The sequence below is a fragment of the Myxine glutinosa genome, chromosome 1, assembly GCF_964187855.1.
Source record: "Myxine glutinosa chromosome 1, kmMyxGlut1.1, whole genome shotgun sequence".
NCBI classification, from domain to species: domain Eukaryota; kingdom Metazoa; phylum Chordata; class Myxini; order Myxiniformes; family Myxinidae; genus Myxine; species Myxine glutinosa.
The window spans coordinates 290,132,841-290,155,245 of NC_136261.1; the positions used below are offsets into that span (position 1 = coordinate 290,132,841).

At 40.9% G+C, this 22,405-nt stretch overlaps 1 protein-coding gene across 8 annotated transcripts in view; it reads left to right on the forward strand.

Annotated features, from left to right (window-relative positions):
• LOC137438815 (sodium- and chloride-dependent GABA transporter 3-like) overlaps window positions 1-22,405 on the forward strand; it is a 285,952-nt gene that overhangs the window by 108,538 nt on the left and 155,009 nt on the right. For 6 of the 8 annotated variants that reach the window (XM_068134240.2, XM_078767392.1, XM_078767385.1 and 3 more), the window contains exon 2: window positions 15,113-15,321. The exons of 1 other annotated variant lie outside the window; for it this stretch is intronic. In XM_068134240.2, coding sequence (XP_067990341.2) covers window positions 15,129-15,321 — 193 coding nt within the window. In that variant the 5' untranslated portion in view covers window positions 15,113-15,128. Of the gene's footprint in view, window positions 1-15,112; window positions 15,322-18,792; window positions 18,923-22,405 lie in introns of those variants that run through there. One more of the 8 variants, XM_078767397.1, reaches the window with a different exon arrangement.

Consider the following 22,405-nt stretch of genomic DNA (forward strand, 5'->3'; position numbering starts at 1 on the left):
ATTATGTCTCTGCTACATCTGAAATGATGAAATTTACACTATATTCGTTTAGTGATAGAATGGGTAAGGGAGCTGTTGAAGGTTTTATTCCTGATATGTCAACGGGAACAAATGCTGACCCTGGTTATAGTCAAAGGAAGTCAATGTATAATGATGAAACAAAAGTAGAAAATAGTTTTACCGTAGCAGTACCTCTGAAAGGTATATTTGGATTTTGTGATTATGATAAAGTTTTGTATGGTCTTAAAATTAGATTTCAACTACAAAGGAATGATAATGTAAATAGGTTGCTTTTTGTGGCTGAAAATGCTTTTGGCGACAATAATAAATTTGTTATTAATGATTTGTGTTGGTATATCAGTGAATATACTCCTAATCTTAAAACGGAAGAGATGTTAAACAAAAGACTTAACTCAAAGACCCCGCTAAATGTATCATACCTTAAAAGAAGATGTCAACACGTTAAACTGGAACACACTACCTACACTTGGAATTTAGGTGTTCTTCAAGGAAAGCCACGATACCTCTGGCTCATTTTTTAAAAACCAGATGGAGAGGACGGTACTAATAAGAATAATGCGCTGTGTGATAATGCTAAGGTGAAACAACTTCGGGTTTCTCTTGAAGGAACATTTTATCCACGAGATAGATTGGAAATTGATTGGGAAAAAAATGATTATGCGGAAGCCTACAAGTCTTACCAAAAGGTGTGTGAATGTAATGGTAATAATAACCCTATTTTGGATATGGTTGCGTTTCAAAAACTTTATACAATCTACACAATTGACCTGAGTTCTCAAAAAGAAACTATAAAGTCTAATAGAGTGGACACTTCTCTATACATTGAAAGAGGGGAGAGTGAAGAGGTTAATACATATTGTTTGCTTTTGGAAGAAACAGAATTACAGATTAATACAGATAATGGTGTTATGATTAATATCACATAGGTTTTTTCTCATAAATAAATGGTTGGGGTATATGTTAATCAAATCAATCTTAATAAATTAACATCTTGTATTCAAAATCAAAAGCCTTGTATTATTAATGTTAATACAATTCAAAGAAAAGGAGCTGTAAGAATTGATGTTTTACTCACACACACACAAGTAAAAACACTAAATGATACTGGTTCACTTAAAATTAAAATGACAAAATCTATGTTAAAGAAATATTCAATACAAGAGGGAGGATTTCTCCCGTTTCTAATTCCTTTATTTGCTGGTTTAAGTGCGGCGGGAGCATTGACTGGTGGTATTTCAGCAGCGGTAAAAACTGCTAAAGAAAGGAAGGCACAACTAAAAGCTCAAAAAGAATTGGAAAGACATAACGAGTTGGAGAAACAAATTCGTGGAAGTGGTGTAATTGTCGATTTTGCTCAAAAACTTGAAAGTCTACCTGATAAAGCTAGATTGTTGGTTGGAGATATGCTTTCCTCTATCGCTCAAGCGGGTGTTAAACTAACTAAACGGGGTAATGGATTGTATCTTTCTCATAAATAAATGGATAAATGGTTTAAACAATTTGGAAAGAATACAACGTCAAATATAGAACTAGCTAAGTATTGTAAAACACTAAAAATTGATAATGTGGTTATTTGTATGAGAGATAAATTAATACATATAAATAAGAATACAAAGAATATTATTATGAATTAAGACACACAGAATGGTTCTCATTGGGTTTGTATTCATAATAGTCAGGATAAATATTATTTGATAGTTATGGTATGCCACCACCTGTTGAAGTAATACAATTCTTACAGAATGGTATTTATCAAACATTTCAAGTTCAAGAAATTAATTCTAAATGTTGTGGTCAATTATGTTTATATGTATTATTTCAACTCAACAATAATGAAAATTTTTATGATATCATTTTTAATCTAATATAAATGACTTATGTTGGAAAAGATGGTTCTATCTTTGGAGAATCCTCTCAGGATATTGATTTCTCAAATTAATATACAAAGGCACAGGCTGAACGACAAAAATATAGTATAAGTAAAAATATTAATATGAAGAATACTTATAAATTAATCAATTATCCAAACCCTACAGATGCGAATGACTTAATTAGATTCAGTGATTTATCACAATATATATATTTAAAGAAAACAGCACGTTTTGTTAAACAAGTAAAATTTACAACCACAACACCTGGTTATACTGACCATACACCTTTCCTCATTGAATTTAACTACCTGCTTACAAGGTATTTTTCAATAAACTTAGAAGACCTACATGATTTGAATCAGTCTCGTAAAGAAGAATATTATCCGCTTGGCGAGGATAAGGATTTATGTGGAAGTACAATTCGTAAACAACAAATACATGATTTTAAGAAAAGAAAAATATATGATAGTATAGCGATGGTTAGCATGACAAAGAAGGAAGGTAATGAGATAAGGATAGAAAGCCGAGGAATACAAACCGATTTGGTAGTGGGAAGATGGGGTGGTATTACCTGTCATAAATATTAATCTCACATATATTTCTGATACATAAATGGCAGGAAGAAGGCTACAAGAGAATTATAATTTTTGTATTCAAGGATACCTACAAGAAAAGGGTGCTCGGTATTACATACCTTATGACTTGGAGCATATACATGGGAATTTTGTCATAAAAAACTGGCCTTATACAGATTTTGCTAAACCCACAAATAGAGACTTGTTTAAAATATTAAATAAAAATGAACTTCTCAAAGTTATGAAATATAAAACTCTTTTAGAAATCATCACCAAATCTTATTGGTATCCTATTATGAGAAAAATAATAATTGATACAAGAATATCTCAAAATCCAGATGAGTATATGTATAATATTCTTTGGGGTTCAAACTCAAGGGTAGCAAGGGAAGGAGTTGAAGAAGAGAAGGAGGAAAGAGAGAAGGAGGAGAAGGAGGAAAGGGAGAAAAAGGAGAAGGAGGAGAGGGAGAAAAAGGAGAAGGAGGAGAGGGAGAAAAAGGAGAAGGAGGAGAGGGAGAAAAAGGAGAAGGAGGAGAGGGAGAAAAAGGAGAAGGAGGAGAGGGAGAAAAAGGAGAAGGAGGAGAGGGAGAAAAGGGAGAAGGAGGAAAGAGAGAAAAGGGAGAAGGAGGAAAGAGAGAAGGAGGAGAAGGATGAAAGGGAGAAAAAGGAGAAGGAGGAAAGGGAGAAAAAGGAGAAGGAGGAAAGAGAGAAAAAGGAGATGGAGGAAAGGGAGAAAAGAGAGAAGGAAGAGAGGGAGAAAAAGGAGAAGGAGGAGAGGGAGAAAAAGGAGAAGGAGGAGAGGGAGAAAAAGGAGAAGGAGGAGAGGGAGGAAAGGGAGCAAAGAGAGAGGGAGGAAAAATATAAAAAGATGGAAATCAGTGAGATTCGTAAAAGATTGAGTGTATTACAGCAAATAAATCAATCTCAATGCACCAAAGAGGAAAATAAAGAATTAACGACTCTTACTAAGATAATGATTTAAAAAATGGTTGAGATGAGTTCAGCGAGGAGATTTACAGGAAGAAGACAAAGGTCATATAGTTTGATGTTGGTGTTATTGACTTTAGTTGGTTTTTATTTGTAAATAAATGGAGGAGAGAGTGAAGGCATTCCTAAGGATTGTTTATGTTTTAAAAATTAAGATAGAAATGTATATGTTGAAAACCAAAAAGGTTTTGATACTCTGTCGGAATTTTTCTGATAAATAAATATGAGTTATTGTCTCAAATGTAAAAAGAAAACTAAATCTAAAAATATCTCTTATGTTAAAGCTAAAAATAATAGAGTTTATCAAAAAGGAATATGTCAAGTGTGTGGCTCTAAAAAGTGCCAATTCATCTCTTCGAAAAGTGGAGGAGACATACAAAAGTTTCTGTCAGGAAGTAAATTTACAACAACTGGAATTCCGGGGGAATTACACCTTCCAGGGTATTCTTTCTGTGGTCCTGGAACAAACCTGGATAAAAGATTAGATGAGGCTGACAATCCTAAACCTTGGTCTAAACCTATAAATAGGGTTGATGAAGTGTGTATGAAGCATGATATTGCTTATGGGAATACCACTACATTGGATGAAAAACATGAAGCAGACAGAGAAATGTTGTATAATTTGTCCTTGATACAAAATCCTACACTGAGAGAGAAAGTTGATAGGTTTATTGTGAAAAAAATGATGTGTTAAATTGAAACTTGGTCTTGGTTATTCCCCAAAAAACTATTAAACTCCAATGATGTTATCAAGACTGAAGAGCTTTTGGCTAATGAATTACATAAACCTATAATCACAAAGTTTAAAAGAAGGAAAGTTTATTCTAAATACACTGACCACATATGGTCCGCTGATTTAATCGAACTAAGTAATGATAAGGGATACAGGTATGCTTTAACCGTTATTGATTTGAGGAGTAGGTTTGCCTGGGTTGTTCCTTTGAAAAACAAGAGAGGTGATACTTTAATGTTAGCCTTTAAGCTAATATTTGATAGGGATAAAAGGAAACCAAAGAAGTTATGGACTGACAAGGGAACAGAGTTCTATAACAAAATATTTATGAAATTTCTAAAGGGGGAGGGTATTAAATTATACAGCACCTTTAATGAAGGAAAAGCAGTTGTTATTGAGCGTTTTAATCGTACTTTGAAAGAGAGACTATATAAAAAATTCACACAACTCGGTTCTCAAAAATGGGTGTATTTAATTCAGGATATTGTAGATAATTACAATAATACAGTTCATTCATCAACAAAATCAAAACCATCGGAAACATTTACAAAATTAGAATATGAAAAGGAGATTAATTTGAGAAAGCCCAAGTTTAAAGTTGGTGATATTGTAAGAATATACAAATGGAAAAGTCATTTTGAGAAAGGTTATGCACAAAAATGGACTCGTGAATTATTTAAAATCATTGATGTAATGGATACAGTCCCTTGGACCTACAAATTATATGATTTAAATGGAGAAGAAATCTTGGGTTCATTTTACTCGCAAGAATTACAAAAAACACAAGTAAGCAGATAATACCCTTGAAATAATAAATAAATAAATAAAATGTAATGGGGATACGTTCTTGAGATCTGTGAACCCCAAACACAGAATCCCTCAACTTTTCAGTTGGGGCTTAACTTTTGTGTGTGTGTACAATGGGGATACGTTCTTGAGATCTGTGAACCCCAAACACAGAAGCCCTCAACTTTTCAGTTGGGGCTTAACTTTTGTGTGTACAATGGGGATACGTTCTTGAGATCTGTGAACCCCAAACACAGAATCCCTCAACTTTTCAGTTGGGGCTTAACTTTTGTGTGTGTGTACAATGGGGATACGTTCTTGAGATCTGTGAACCCCAAACACAGAAGCCCTCAACTTTTCAGTTGGGGCTTAACTTTTGTGTGTACAATGGGGATACGTTCTTGAGATCTGTGAACCCCAAACACAGAATCCCTCAACTTTTCAGTTGGGGCTTAACTTTTGTGTGTGTGTGTATGTGTGAGTGAGTCATAATAATATACAAACCCTAACCCAACCCCATCCCTAACCCAACCCCATCCCTAACCCTCACATTCAAAATCCCAACCCTAACCCAACCCCATCCCTAACCCAACCCCATCCCTAACCCTCACATTCAAAATCCCACCCTAACCCTAACATAATCTTTTTTTTTCTTCTTTTTTAAATACGTATTTTTTTTTTCTCTTCCGCCAATTCTGTCTTTCAAAGCTTTCAAGTTTGAAGAAGTAGAAATGGGAAGAAAGAATTTTCCAGCATTTTCTTCCTCGAACTTTCTTGATATTGCTTAAATCAAGCGTCATTAAACAAAGAACATTGTTCATTGCTTTAGAATGCAAAGAGTCTCCAAGATGGACCCCACAGGTAGAGTCTCCAAAATAAAACCAACTTTCCAAGTTCCCAAGGTATAACCACATTCCTGTTGAGCCTCCAAGATAGGTATCACATTCCGAGTCATCAAAACAAAACCCCCATTCTGAGTCTCCAAAAATATAACTATCTTTCCAAGTCCCCAAGGTAGAACCACAATTTTCAGAAATATTGGGGGTTTCCGTGATAAGTCTCACATAGTATAACTGCGGACCATCAGGGAAAACTTCCCTTTCCCAATTTTTTAGGGTTTCTATGATGTGTCTCACATAGTATAACTGCGGACCATCAGGGAGAACTCTCCTTACCCAATTTTTTAGGGTTTCTGTGATGTGTCTCACATAGTATAACTGCGGACCATCAGGGAGAATTCCCGTTTCCCAATTTTTTAGGGTTTCTATGATGTGTCTCACATAGTATAACTGCGGACCATCAGGGAGAACTCTCCTTGCCCAATTTTTTTAGGCTTTCTGTGATGTGTCTCACATAGTATAACTGCGGACCATCAGGGAGAATTCCCGTTTCACAATTTTTTAGGGTTTCTATGATGTGTCTCGCATAGTATAACTGTGGACCATCAGGGAGAACTCCCCTTTCCCAATTTTCAGAAATTTGTGGGTCTCCAATGTATGACTTGTATTCTGGCTCATCAAGGTAGAACTTGTTCAGTGGGTTTTGTTTTGATAACTCACAACAAGTATCATCATGGTAAAACTCTTTTTCAGGATTTTGTGGATCTCCAAGGTATAACTCTTTGGCTGGGTCATCAAGGTAGAACTCGTTCTGTGGGTCTTGGTTGTTCAAAAGATCTTCAAACAAAAAAATAACTTTATCCCAAGTTGTGTTAAAAGTAGAATTTTTATTTCGTATCTCAGATACAATTTCCTGTGGGAGAAAATAGCAATGTATTAATTTAATACAATATTTTTATTTGTATAAATCAAGCTCTATGAATATTAAAATAAACTTTGTTAACTCTTACACGAGTCTCATCTAAAAAAACACAAACAAACAAAACAAAAATTTAACTAAATAATTAAATAAATAAATAAATAAACAAACGTACCTCTATTGATAAGAGGTTCGAGTCCAGTTCATCAATCTGAAGGTTGAGTTCTACACAGGTAGTAGGACTCCAAGGAATAGCAAAGTTATCCCAATCCATTTCAGCATAGTACGTGTTTCTCCGTATTTCTCCCCCATTTCCCCAGATAGATTGTCAAATTTCAACTCGTTATTTTATCGTCCATGCGATATTGTTTGATTATATAGTTCGTTTTGGTTTGAATTTCCTGTAACTCGTAATTAATTAATCGTGTTCTGCTCCTCGTGTGTAGCCTTGTATTCGTACCCCCGTCGGTGTTTTGTTAACTTAAGCGTGTTTTGCTTGGCTCTTAGTTTTTTCCCTTCTACCCCGAACATAATACTCTGTCTAACGTTCTAAATCCCCACCCCCCCCCCAAAAAAAAACAAACAAAAAAAACAAAAACATTTATTTTCCTTTCTCCACGTGTACTGTTGTCTCATCCTGTATTTTCTGTCCAGGTGTGCTGTTCGCCCCGCCCCCATTATCTCCTTGCCATCCACCGTTTGCCCTGTTCACGTGACTCGTGGTGGCCCCTCTCGGCTCTCCCCCCGTTGGTATTTTGTGCATATAAGATTGTTCACAGTTCTGTTAAAATATTATTTAAATATGTTTAACCTTTCCCCTTCTGTGTTTTATTCAGTGGTATATTACAACACACTGTTTTTCTTCCTATTTAAAAGGCTTTTCTCAATTTCCTCTCCAACTCATTCCACTTCAAAAAAAAGAAATTCAATATCTTATACGTCTCCCTCACTACATGGTCTAAATTCACATTCATTCCATCCCTCCTCCATCGTTCTGAATCGGATTGCTAACTTGAAAATCACAACAAACCCAATTTGTTATCAATGTTCGTCTTTCATTAATCATCCACTTTCTAAACTCCCCCCTTGCCCCTCCACTCTTAAACTCCCACATTGCCCCTCCACTCCTGAACTCCCCCCTTGCCCTTCCCCTCCTAAACTCCCCCCTTGCCCCTCCCCTCCAAATCCCCCCCCTTGCCCCTACACTCCTAAACTCCCCCCTTGCCCCTCCACTTCTAAACTTCCCCCTTGCCCCTTCCCTCCAAAACCCCCCCCTTGTCCCTCCCCTCCTAAACTCCCCCCTCACTCTTCCCCTTCAAAACTCCCCCCAACCCCTCCCATTCAATTCTCCCCCCATACCATTCCTCTCCAATTCTCCCTCCTCCCCCCTCCTCCTCAAAGCTGCCTCCTCCCCACTTCGTCTCCCTTCTATCTCATACCTCCACCCCCCCCCCCAAACCTTCTACTTTCCTCTGCCCCCCCTCAAACAACCCCTCACTGTGCCTCATCCCTTCACCATCAAACCTTTCATCCTCCTCATCCTTCCCTTTCTTGGAACTCTTCTGCAATATCTGACACACTATAAACTGCTCTCCCTACCTCCCCCTCTCATCCTTCATCTTACCCTACTCCTCCCCTCCCCTGTCCTGTACCCGATGCTCCCCCTCTCTCTTCATTAACGGTATGGACCTCAAACATCCGGGGCCTTCGCTCAAACCTGACTGATCTCTCCATACAGGTTGCTTCTGACAATCCAGACTTGATCTGCTTAACAGAGACTTTCCTCCTTCAAGATGTCTCTGATTCCTTAATATCTCTTCCTGGTTACTCCCTCCTCCGGTATGATAGACCTGAGCATCGGCCTGGTGGTGGGGTGGCTATCTTTATCAAAAACTCTCTTCCTCACTCTCCTTGCACTGCCCTCTTTCCTCCTCACCCCCAGGAGTACCTCTGGCCAAGGCTTCCTCTCCGCTCCCACCTTTTGTTCATATGTGTTCTGTACCGTCCCCCAAACAGTGATGACTCCATCTACATTTCACTGTCTGACAACATGGACCAACTTCTATCCACTCATCCCAACTCTCTCTTCCTCATATGTGGTGACTTCAACTGTCATCATGCCACCTGGTTGGGTGTGGGTTCCTCTCTCACCAGTCATGGCACCTCAGCAAAGGACTTCTGTGACTCACTGGGATTGACACAATCTGTCAATTTCCCGACCCGGATCTCAGCCAATGGAGTATCTTCTCTTCTAGATTTGGTTATGACAAACTTCCCTGCTAATGTCTGCTACTCTTCTTCTGCTCCAATCGGTTCTTCTGATCATGTGCTTGTCAAAGTGGACATCTCTCTGGACATTCTCAGAGAGCCTCCTTAGCGTCGACGAGTCTGGCATTTCACTCAGGCCGACTGGGACGGTCTTCAAGCAGCCATCAATCGTCTGGATTGGTCTCCCACCTCCAATGCCTCTGACATCAATTCTTCCTGGGAATTCTTCCAAAGCAAACTGATCTCTCTCATGCACAGATTTATCCCATCTCGCCTTCAGTTGTCTTACCCTTCCTCCCGTCCATGGTACACTGAATCTTGTGGTGAGGCAGTTGCCCTGAAACAACTTGCCTTTGCCTCTTGGAAGGCTAATCCAACTGAAGGCAATCTCAGTTCCTTCCACCAAGCTCGGAACAAGTGTGTGTCTACCCTCAGGAGTGCCAGGAAGCACTATCTCTCCTCACTCAAGAATGAACTCTCAAACCTGTCTCCTTCCTCCAAATCCTGGTGGCGTCTGGTCAAATCCGTTTCTGGTGTTTGTTCCCCCTCCATCCCCTCCCTTACCTCAAATGGCCACACAGTTGACATCGCACGTGACAAAGCCGAATGCCTCAACTCTGTGTTTGCCTCAAAATCCTTAGTCCCAAACCCATCTCTCTCTGTTCCCACCTTTCCCAGTCGAACCCAACTGCTCCTGGACTCTGTGTCCTTCTCTCCTGACAAGGTGGAGGAGTTTTTGTCAAACCTCGACTCTGATTCTGCAACTGGACCAGACGGCATCAGCCCACGGGTCCTAAAATCCTGCTCTGCCGCTCTATCTCACCCTCTCTCTGTTCTTTTCACCCTATCTTTTGCTCAAGGTCATCTGCCAGCATCCTGGAAATCAGCTAACATTACCGCTTTACACAAAAAAGGTGCAAAAACAGATCCTTGCAACTACAGACCAATCAGCCTGCTCCCAATTATCAGCAAAGTCATGGAATCCATCATTGCTTCGGATATGAAATCTTTCCTCTTCTCCAATGGCTTGATCTCTGATCATCAATTTGGTTTCAGACCAGGTCACTCTACTCTGGACATGCTGCTTCTGCTGTCTCAACAATGGATGGAGGTCCTCAATGCCAAACAGGAAATCAGAGCTGTCTCCCTTGACATATCACGTGCCTTCGATACGGTCTGGCACCCAGCTCTGCTCACCAAACTCTCCTCCTATGGTATCCATGGAAATCTCCATGCATGGCTTGCGGAATTCCTCTCTGGTCGTAGTCAACGTGTGGCCCTGAATGGATTTCTCTCATCTCCCCTTCCTGTACAGGCTGGAGTTCCCCAAGGCAGTGTGCTGGGCCCTGTGCTTTTTCTGGTCTTTATCAATGATCTCTCCGACTCTCTGGAAAATCCTCTCTATCTCTTTGCTGATGACTCAACTCTCTGCCGCTCCAATCCTCTTCCCTCAGATCGGCAGTCTGCAGCCTCCTCACTCTCTGAAGACCTGGACAAAATCACAGACTGGTCAAACAAGTGGAACATGTCTTTCAATCCTGACAAATCTCACTCTCTTACTATGTCTCTCCAAAAAGATCGACTGGACAACCCTCCCATCTACTTTCTCACCAATCCTCTCCAAGAAGTTCTGTCGCTCAAGCTTTTGGGTCTCACTATCTGCCATGATCTTTCTTGGGAAAACCACATTTCCAAGGTGGCCTCCAAAGCCAGTCGCCGACTGGGCATCCTCCGTCGTGCGAAGTCCTTCCTCGGCACACCTGAGCTCCTCACCACATACAAGGCTTTCATCCGCAGCTCAATGGAATACCGTTCTCCCCTATGGGCTGGTGATCCTGCCTCACACCTGGCTCGGCTTCACGCTGTTGAATCCAAAGCTTTCAAAATCATTGGAATCTCCCGTGATGAAGCTATCTCTGAGGGCCTTTCACTCACTCACTGCAGGCAGGTAGGTGGTCTTTCTGTCTTCTACCGACTCCTCTCCGGCCTTGCTCCCCCAGCTCTCTCTGTGCTCTGTCCCCCAAATATTCCTACAGGTCGCACAAGATCGGCCAGCAACCCTCTGATGGTTAAACTGCCGAAATCTCGGCTCTCTGCTCACCTTCACTCTTTCATTCCTCTTTTCTCCCGCCTCTGGAACAAACTCCCACACTCCCTTCAATCCCACTCCTCCCTCCAGGTCTTTAAAACAGCTGTTCACCACCATCTCCTATCTTCCCCCATCCAAAACCTTGATCTTTTCTACCCCCACTAACTCACCCCAGATCCACCTTGTTTGAAATTCCAACTTCTTTCCTGGAAGTCCTGGCAGTGTCCATATGTTTATACCTCTCCCCCCCCCTCCCCCTTCACATGCCTCCCCCCCAAAGCCCTCTCCCTCCCACAGATCTCTCGATGTCTCCATGTCTCTCGGTCCCTCCTCTCAAATGTTGTGTTTGTGTCCTTCCCCCTCTCTCCCCATCTTGTCTACCGCTCCCGATGTTATTTGTTTTATGTGTCTGTTTGTCTTTCTGTGTGATTAATGTTCGCCCTTTCACGAGCCTCGATCTTGTATACAAAAAAAAAAAAAAAAAAAAAAAAATAGGAGTCCATTCTCAAGTGAAGCAGAAAGCGTGTTTGAAAAAGCCTGTGTGGTCGGTGCCTTTTATAAGAAGGACTGGGTGTGTCATTTCCTGTGGAAATTCCCTGGGCGTGTCTTAACTGGAAATGATGTGATGGAAATTCCCTGAAAATGATGTAATGTATTACCTGGAAATGATACAATGCTGAAGAGTTTATAAAGTGGGTGGGACTTAACAAAGTGGGTGGGGCTTAGCAAAAATGGGCGGCGCTTAGTAAAAAAGTGGGCGGGGCGTAGTAAAAAGTGGGCGTGGTTTAACAAAAAAGTGGGCGGGGATTACCAAAAAGTGGACGGAGCTTAACAAAAAGTGGGCAGAGCCGACCAAAAAGTGTGTGGCACTGGAGGTGCTCAGACAAGGACATTGAGGGAGGTTTATCATTTTATTGGAGCTCAGTTAAAATATCTTGATAAAGAATCAAACTCAAACATATACTTTGTTAATGTATTAGATGGTGAAGAGAGTTGTAGGAGAATTAAATTATTTCCTACGCATAAACAAATATTTGTAGGATCGTTGTTATGAGTGGTCTACTAAACAACAACAATGATCATCGATATTAAGAGTAAATGGTTAAAAGGTCCACAAGGCCAAGGGGGTGTTAAGGGGAAATGAAGAAAAGTGATGGTGAGAGGGAGCAAATATTCGTAGGATCATTGTTTGAGTGGTCTAATGAACAACATTAAGGATAAGAGTTGGTTATCCTTCGCTATAGCTATTATGTCAAAAGGCCAAAAGGTTCGTAAAGATCAGGGTGGCAGAAATAGAGGTGTTAATGGGCAATGAGGTTAAGAGGAAAATTAACATGTAAGTCAATGGGAAATGAGAGTGTCCCAGAAGCAACATATATATACACTACTAACATGACATTTTCCAAGCAAGTACTTCAAACTTGCAAATCAGCATACTTTCAGCTGCGAAAGATCGCATCCATTCGCCACTTTCTCACTCCTCAGGCTGCTCTAACTCTGGTCTGTGCCCTTGTCCTCTCAAGGCTAGACTATTGTAATTCTTTGTATGCTGGTTGCCCTCAGTTTCTCTTGTATAAGTTACAAAAGGTTCAAAACTCTGCCGCTCGTCTTGTCTGTAAGGCGAAGAAATATGACCATGTTACTCTACTCCTTGAATCTCTACACTGGCTGCCTGTCTCTGCTCGTGTGCAATACAAAATTTGCACACTATGTTATAAATCATTGTGTGGAGCGGGACCTCACTATCTCTCCGATTTGCTCACTCTCTATGTACCTCGGCGACGGCTTCGTTCAAGCGACAACTCTATGATGTTAGAGCCGCCGTGCACCAGCACCAAGTCGTTTGGCGAGAAATCCTTTTCCTTTGCTGCACCTCTGCTCTGGAATGACGTGCCTTCCTCTGTTCGACATGTTGACTCTCTTCCTGCCTTTAAAACGTCCCTCAAAACCTATCTGTTTCACAAGTCTTTCAAAGTCTAAGTCCTGTTTTCCCTTTGGTTTGAGGTGGGACAGAGATCGAGAGTATGTCTGTGTACATGTGCGGGGGAGGGAGGGGGAGGAGGAGGGAAGAGTACACATCTGTGGGTTTTGAATGGGGAGGGAGAGGAATAGGGCAAGAGTGAAGGTGTGTCTGTGTGTGTGTGTGTATGTTTGTGTATGTGTTTGCGGTGTGTGTGCATTCGCATGATAATGTAAAGCACCACGAGGGTCGTTAACTCTGCTTGATGGGGCTATATAAGACTCCTTTATTATTATTACATTCAACATGTCTCCTCGGTCGCAAAATGTTTTCACACCTTCCAGTTCCAGCTTCACGCCGTCTCCAAGATCCAACTCAACATTTCCTCCATCTGCAGCTCCATCTGTGCACACCTTACACTTGAATTAGGTGTAGTAGTAAGTCGTAGTATTAGTAGTAATTAATAACAATTTAAATTAAAGCAACTATTGAGGTACCCATGCTACGCACAGGTGGGAGGCCAGAAGCAAACAGACAATGCAGAAACGACGAATGCTAAAGCATGAAACCAATAAATTCCACATTCCTGTAGCACCTTCAGTCGCACATCAGACATGGACAGAACGTTCGTGAAGGACTTCCATCAAAAACGTACCCGTTCGCAAACAAAATTGTACATTCACATATAGAAACATCGATCATGGGTCTGTGGCGAATCTGCATATGGCGATCCACGAATTTCACATTTAGAAAGGAGAAACCATCACGGTATTTCGTCATTCACTTGAACTCGATATCTCTTTTTTCATTCCAAACAGGATAACTCCAATCACAAATTAAATAGCATTAATATAAACTGGAGCTTCCAGGGAAGCAGAAGTCAACTGAACTGACTGGACAACTTTAAAGTAGGTCAGTTGTCTGTACTAGATTTGACTTAAGATAGCAACCTACCTTGTGTGGTATGAGTCTCACACACCAAGTTTGATCAAAATTCATAAATATTTGTGGAAGTTAAAGTCTTAACGTCGTTTTGGAGCTGAAAACAATATGGCGGCCTATGGCGGCCATTTTGTGATGGATCGGTTTGGAATGTAATAGCAACCTACCTTGTGTGGTAAGGGTTAAACATTCTAAGTTTGATCAAAATTTGTTAATATTTGTGGACGCTAGAGTGTTAACTTCGTTTTCATGACCAAAAACAAAATGGTCGCCTAAGTCCGCCATTTTTCAAGGGATCTGGCTGAAATGTAATACCAACCTGGTCCTTGGGGTAAGGATGCTGCATGTCAAGTTTGATCAGAATCGGTTGATATTTGTGAACGCTGGGAGTGCTAACGTCAAAAAGTTAATGGACGACAGACGACAGATGACGACGACGATGGACGACGGACGCCGGAGGGTTCAGTATGTGATGAACCCAACTGGACAGTAGTCCAGTTGAGTTAAAAATAAACTTTTAACAACATTCGTGACATAAACAAATATTTAAATCCTGATGTGAAGTTCCGTACTGTTGGGTGAACACAATTACGAATTCAAAATCGTAATTATATTCACTCAATTCCAATCATCAATTGATACTTTAACAAAACGATTAACACGATTAACGTTTAACGATTTAACATTAAGATTGAATCACGGTTGTATTGGGATATTATCAAACCCGCGCATTGCCATCATCTGTCCACTTCCGCATTCGCGGCAGGTTCATAATTCTCACCAAAATCTAAACAGTATTTGTAGAATTTAAATAAAAGCCGCATCATTGTTCATATCAGTAAATATTATTCCATCGTGTTTGGGAAAACTGGAAAATTGGAAAATTGGAAAAATTTGGAAAAACAATATAGCCTATTTTACTCCAGGAGGTCCTAGGATTGCCCACCCAAAATATCGTTGCAATCGGTTCAGCCGTTTTTGCGGTACCTGCGAACAGACAGACAGACAGACAGACAGACAGACAGACAGACGGACATTTGGTAAATTATTGTAAGATGGAGAAGTAAATCTGACTGAGACATATTTTCTGAGCTTGACCAAATCTCATCTCATACTTTTCAGACACCCCAATGAAGATATGTCTCATACCGTCAACTCCATGTCACTTATCAATGTCAGGTCTCCTGCACCAGGTCACAGAGAAAAGCCACAGATCCACAAACGTGATCAATGGAGCAATAAGGTGGAGTTTGTTCTGTCCGTCGCTGGAGAAATCGTTGGATTGGGAAATGTTTGGCGTTTCCCATACCTGTGCTATCGTCATGGTGGAGGTAAGGTGCTGCACGCAACATATGTAGAAATTTATATTTGGTTCCTTTTCTTTATCACTTTTTACGAGGTCATGTCACTTTTGATAAAACTACACGTTGCTCACCCATTGGTCGCGATAATCAGCTGGGAATGAATTGTCAGCTCAGAGGTGTTATGCTTGTTTTGAGCTGTCTAGTTTTAAACTGTCACCTTTGTGCTTTGCAGGCTACAGGGTGTTGAATCTATGTGTGTTCGTTGTTATCCTTCGGATGGGATGTTAATCTGCTTATTACGTTTGCAAAATTCGCTTGTGGATGTTATTTAAATAAAAACACAAAGTACCATTTTCAAAAAGACTTGGTCGTTGTGTTCTATTATCCTGGACAATGTGGCTGCCTTGATCTACAGATGGTCATTGCATGAGCAGCTTAGGTGCATCCCCATAAATGAGGCAAACAACAGTCATGTGCTGTATATAGAACCACCTTTAGAGGCCATAGTCATGTGCTGCATATTTGTTTTACCACCTTTAGAGGCCATTTTTCCCCGCAAAGCAGGGGTTGGCCTTTTTTGGGCAGCTTGGTCCCCTTTTTAAAGCAATGTTGCATGGGCAGATGCCCTTCCTGCCACCAACCCTGTTAGTTGCTTCTTGCGATGCACAGGGAATTACCAGCAAGCTGGTACTCAATTTGCCAACCTCAGAAGGATGACAGGCGGAGTCAACCCCAGGTGACAGGCAAAGTTGCTACAAAGTTGTTCACGACGTTCGTGCAGTGAATTCAGCTGGCATGTACTCAAAGCATTGTGGTAGGAATCAAAATCGCTAGCAAAAATAATTCTCAATGCTCTTCTTTGTATCGATTCAATCAATGCATGCTGTTGTTGTGTCAATGAGGAATGCCATATCGGACAGCAATATTCTAACATAGGTCTGATGTAAGAAATGTACACAGTGATGAGATCTTCTTTCGGAATATGGAACTTCCTCAAAGATCGAAGCATATCCAACTTTCTCGACGCTTTTGAAATGATGAGGTTTACATGATCTGCCCACTTGAGATCATTGCAGACAACAACTCCCAACAGTTTGACCTGCTGACTTTCCTCCAGTCTAACGTTGTTAAGTTGGATTAGCAGTGGTGGCCGCTGGCGGTGAATAAACGACACTCGCATTATCTGGCACTTAACTGGGTTGAGCTTCATCTTGGAATCTGTACACCACTGTTCAAATTCTGAAAGGGCTGTTGATTGGGTAGATGGAGAGGCCATTTGATGCGACTCTGCCAAAGTTAAGTCATCCACATATTTACACCTCTTAATATCAGCTAACTGAAGAGCATCATTGATGAGGGCCAAGAAGATGAGTGGGCCCAGTCGCGTTCCTTGTGGGACTCCACCAGTTGTTGAGAGAGGCATAGAAAGTTCTCCCTTATAACGAACTTGCTGGATGTGGTTTGCGAGGAAGCTGCAGACCCTCTGAATTAAGGAAGGTCTTGCTCCCATCACGTACAGTTTATTGATGGCTACCGTGTGATCCACTGAGTCAAAAGCCTTCGAAAAGTCAGTCAAAACAATAGTCGAAATTGTACCAGGTCTGTCAGCTCCACCATAGAGGAAATCCATCAGTTGTATGAGATAGTGCGTGGAGGACATACCTGCACGGTTTCCAAACTGAGGGTCGATGTCAGCAGAAATATTGGCCATGAGCCATCGATAAATGAATATCTCCGCAAGCTTCGCGAAATGATCAGTTAATGCGATCGGTCTCAGCTTGTCCAGTGTCGGTGGTGATTGTTTAGGTGGAGGAACAGCTATTGATTTCTTCCATTGACTGGGAACAACACCTTGTTTATATGAGGCATTGATAATATCACAGAGAGGGATGCTTAGTTCCAAGGCGAACTCTCGTATAAGTCTAGGAGAGATGCCATCCAGCCCACCACTCTTCCCCACTTTGGTCTTTAATAGTTCTTTATAGACCATCGTATGTTGCACCATGGGAACACTATTTGGTGGAAAAGGAAAAAAAGCTGGAATATTGTCCTTGTGTAATGGGGATGTACTAATCATAATTGAAACAAAGTAAGAATTAATGGCGTTTGAAATTGCTAAGGAGTATGTTAGGGACGTCTTAACAAAGAGATTTCTCAAGACGAGGCTCAGACTCAAAGGGACTCAGACTCGCTCAGTTCAAACCGAGATTTATTCAGATATTGCGGAGAGGACTTTACACAAAATACAGACAGGATACGACACGTCGTTCAGTTGAAGAATTCTCTCTCGAAGCCTTGGAGTGTTCTTGTTATATAAGTCCCGGCTGCTTTGATCTTGTTCAGTTGGAATTTTGAGGTCACCACAAAACTTGGTCAGGTCAGTTGTTTTGGTGCCAAAGCCCATCTGGGTTCCATCATGAAGTGACTAAGAAGTATACCATATTTCACTATCACTTTTGTGCTTTGCAGGCTACAGGGTGTTGAATCTATGTGGTCTGGTCTGGTCTGGACATACAGCCGAAGAAGAAACCAATGTTCTAGTCGCTACAGGTCAATCTTCTTTGACCTGTTCAATCTCACTAAATGACGAATGCATTCAAAACCCGGGCTGAGTCAACACTCTGCCCTGGGCCTCTTCACTAAAGGGCAACGGTTATTTTACAGATGGCCGATTGTCGTCCTGGTTCCATATTCACTGCTTTGCTCAGACTGCAAACTTTGAAAGCACATTCTGTCTTTAATACAATTTTAACTGTTGGCAATAACTCACCTATACATGTCCTTTATAATTCCACAATCCCTCATTTTTAATTTTTGTTTATATTCAACAATTAATTTAAACATCAATTGCAAAATACTCAAATTACAAATTTGGTAATCCAATTTTCAATACCTAAGGCATACACCGTCATCCTGGAAGAATCTGATCATAAAACATTTCTTTGTTCGATGACTCTTTCCATGTTGATAATTCAGTTAATTTAATTTGCATCACAAATATCTCTGCAAACAAAACTTCACTTTTACCAATACACAACAATTTCAATTCACCATTTTCAAAATAATAAAACATCTGCAACATTTGGCAATTATTCTTTGAAAATACGTTTTGCTTCAAAACAAATGTTGTCTTTCTGTTTGAAAAGAAGAGGCTGATCATTTGTGTTTGAAATTATTCAAGTATGAAATATTTTTTTTCTTCTGATGTCTTCATAGCACCTACACTATTTCACGTAGGGTTTCTGCTGTTGTGATAGCTGGGCGGAATCATAAACTGACCCTGCTCTGCATGTAGCATCCTTGCCACTCTTGCTGTGAGCCATAGTACATTTGAAAAAGCTGTCGTCCAGTTGTAGTTGACTTGCCTCCTCATTCATCGTGAGTGGGGCAAGTGTTGATGTGATGTTGGTTGACCAGCAAGATGTGGAACAGAGATGCCAGATGCATCCACAATGACCTTAGGACCATGGTGTTCAAGTTATCCATGGTCCATACCAGGAGCAACCAGCAGAATCGTGCACAGCCGTTGTAGAGGAAGAAGCACAGCCGTCCACTTACAACTCCATGCTGGTTCCCCGGAAGTTGGTGGAGCAATGACACAAGTCACCGCATCCAGGAGAAGTTGCAGGTAAGATGTCGTCGTCCCGCAATTGCTGACGTGATGAATGTTCGAGACATTTGAACAGAAGCAAGTGATCGCCTTTCTTCCATACGTTGCAGTGTGATCCAGACAAATGGTCACATACATTTTCCTTGGTGAAGGTAAGCATCCGTCTCCAATCTTGCAAAGGAGAATGCCTTCATCATTCTTTGAGAAGGAGGGTGTATGCCAAGATTAACTTCATTTTTTAGCCACAAATTTTCTTTCTCGAACTTCTTCCCAATGCCGTTATCACTCCATTTGAGGTGTGATCTGGTCTTATCCTTTACTCAGCCACATCTGTATCTGCTTTCCACACACTCTGAATCAGATGGGGTGTATCTTGACATGAAATTACCATGTTTTAACTAATCATGTATATCTTATAACAGCTTCACATTTAACAATATGCTGTTTTCCTCAAAACATTCAAAAAGTTATATTCATTTATATGCTTCGCACGAATAATATCCAAATCAGGTATGTATTTTTTACTACTAAACTAAGAATAGCATTTACAGTTGCTTTCAGGTTAATATAGTTTGAAAAATTTAACTCATGCAGTTTTTTTAACACTACTCAAAGAAAATAAATGCATTAATAATGAGTACATATGATTAAAATCACAAACAGGAATATCTAATTCCCAACAAACTTTGCAAACAAGCTAACTATGCATAATGGATTAATTATCATAGTTTCTCCTCACTTTTTTTTTTTAACATGAGTAATTAATTCTATAGCATTTACTACTGGCTTCATCCGCCCTGGTCAAATGGTACCCTACATCACTTTAATTTTCATGGTGTGTAACTTGTGGTGATGTGAGTTCACTGATCTTGTAAAACTGACACAATTCATAACATTTTTGTTATGCCATTATCTTAACTCTACTGTACTCATTTGCAGCATTACTTGATTTAATCTTTTGATCTTGGTATTCATGTCATCATAAAAGTCTTCCTCTTTTAGTTCCACATTTGTTTCCTCATTTGTTTCCTCATTTGCCATCATTGCGTTGTTAGCTATTTTATTCAAACACACCTTCACCAAGGCTTTCAAGCAAGCCACCACTAGAACTATTGTTAATACTAGGGCATGCCCGTACTATATATATATCTCAAATTATATCCCCCCCCCCTCTATTTACATGAAATGGTTTGGTCCAAAGCGAACGGCTTGCGAGTACGGTGACAACCCCCCCCCCCCCCTCTATTTACATGAAATGGTTTGGTCCAAAGCGAACGGCTTGCGAGTACGGTGACAATCCCCCCCCTCTATTTACAGGAAATGGTTTGGTCCAAAGCGAACGGCTTGCGGAGTTTGGTAAAGAAATCGCCATAGCGTGCACAAACGCGCAGGAAAGCGAAAGAATCGCAAATTAGTTTTAATTAGTTTTAAAACATAGTTTAACGCCAACATAGTTTGCCAACGTGAAATAAATGAATACGCTCTCAAATGTGCCGTCCGAGGCAGAGTCTGTTCGCCACGTTCGGCACACGTGATAGCTCGCTGCTCTCTGATTGGTTGAATCGTTTTTTGGACATAGCTCGGTAACTACTTGTCCGATTAATATGAAACCTTGAAAAGGCACATCCTCGGGTCCCCAGCAATATACCTGGCAAGTTTAAAGTATATCGGACCCGTGGTTGTCGAGAAACAGCGGTCACAGACAAACAAACATACACACAGAGATTACTGGCATTATAGATAGATAATTACCAATCCAACAAACAAGTATTGGATTATCTTAGCTGCTACTCCTCCAAATATATTTCCCAACCATGCAAAGGCACCCCCTTTCGTGTAATCGTGGTATCTTTTTCCCTCTTTTCTTATTATATCGGCTGTGTTATAAACTTCCTCCGAATTATCTGGTATGTATATGTATCAACAAGAAGATTTAATGGGCACCCCAGGACTATTGTAGCTGTGGCTTCTACTGCATATGATGCTGCTGCCACTGCTCGCAAACACTGTGGAAACCCTCGTGCTACTGGATCCAATCTAGTGCTGTGATACGCTATGGGGCGCATTTTTCCTCCATGTTTTTGTGATGGCACTGATTGGGCAAATCCTCCTTTCTCATGTGAATAGAGAAATAAATTTTGGTCATAATCTGGCAGTCCAAGAGCAGGAGCTGATGCAAAGGCATTTTTCAATGTCGTAAAAGCTTGTTCAGCCTCCGGGGTCCATTTCAAAGGATTTGGACTACTTGGTAAGCTGATGTCTAACAGGGGGCGAGTTAGTAATGTGTAATCAGCAATCCATTGATGGCAAAACCCTGTTGTCCCCAGGAAAGATTTCATCTGCTTAACAGTTGTAGGTTTTGGGAGTGCTCTGATCGCCTTCACACGTTCAGGGCAAAGTCGTCTTGTGTCTCCCTCCAAAATATGCCCTAAATATTTCACCTCTTCTTTACAGAACTGCAACTTATCTCTTGAGGCTTTGTGCCCTTTTTCTGCCAATGCTGTCAGTAGCACAACAGTGTCCTGCTCACATGCTTCCTTTGAAGTCGAGCATATGAGAGGATCATCAACATATTGTACCATCACTGAACCTCCAGGAAATTCAATGTCGCTGAGGTCTTCATGTAGAGCACGTGAAAACAATGTTGGGCTCTCCGATGTACCCTTGTGGTAAAACAGTATACTGTAGACCATTGTACGTGAATGCAAAAAGATAGCGCGAATCTTCATGAATGGGTACACGAAAGAACACTGAACACAAGTCCACTGCAGAGTACAACTTTGTATTGCATGGAATACTTGACAGTACATTGATCGGGTTAGGGACCACTGGATAGGCTGGAATGACACAATTATTAATTGCTCGAAGATACTGTACAAATCTCCAAGTAGTCTTGCCTGGCTTCTTCACAGGTAAGATAGGAGTGTTGCACATACTCACAGTGCGAACTATAACTCCCTAATCCACAAATGATCGAATCACTGGTGCAATACCAGCTTTTGCCCTTGGTCTCAATGGATATTGGCGCTTTCTCGGCAGTGGCTTAGAATCATATACTGTAATCCTTACAGGTGCAATACTCTTGATCTGTCCCACATCATTCGGATGCTTTGTCCACAAGCATGTTGGTATTTGATCGAGTGGGTCCGGGTCACCGTTGGTGTTGGAGCTGAGTAGATATACGCCAACATTTTCAGCGTCAGATGGTTCATCAGTCATGATGAAGGTAGAAGAAAGCACCTGCTCTTCGAGCTGCCAGCAAAATACATCTCCATCTAAGTCATAGAGTGGGACTTGTTGAATTTCTCCCATGTATCCCATGTTTTTGCAGTCTTTCAAAGTTGCAATCATTGTTCCAACATCTTTTGCTTCATATCCTTCTGCCACCACTAAGGTGACGTGTGGGTCGTCGTCTCGGGTTGATTCCACAAGAGTTGTTGATCTGGCGTCAAAGACACTGACATGCCAACTCCCTGTCTTCCTACCCACAATGATGTCAGA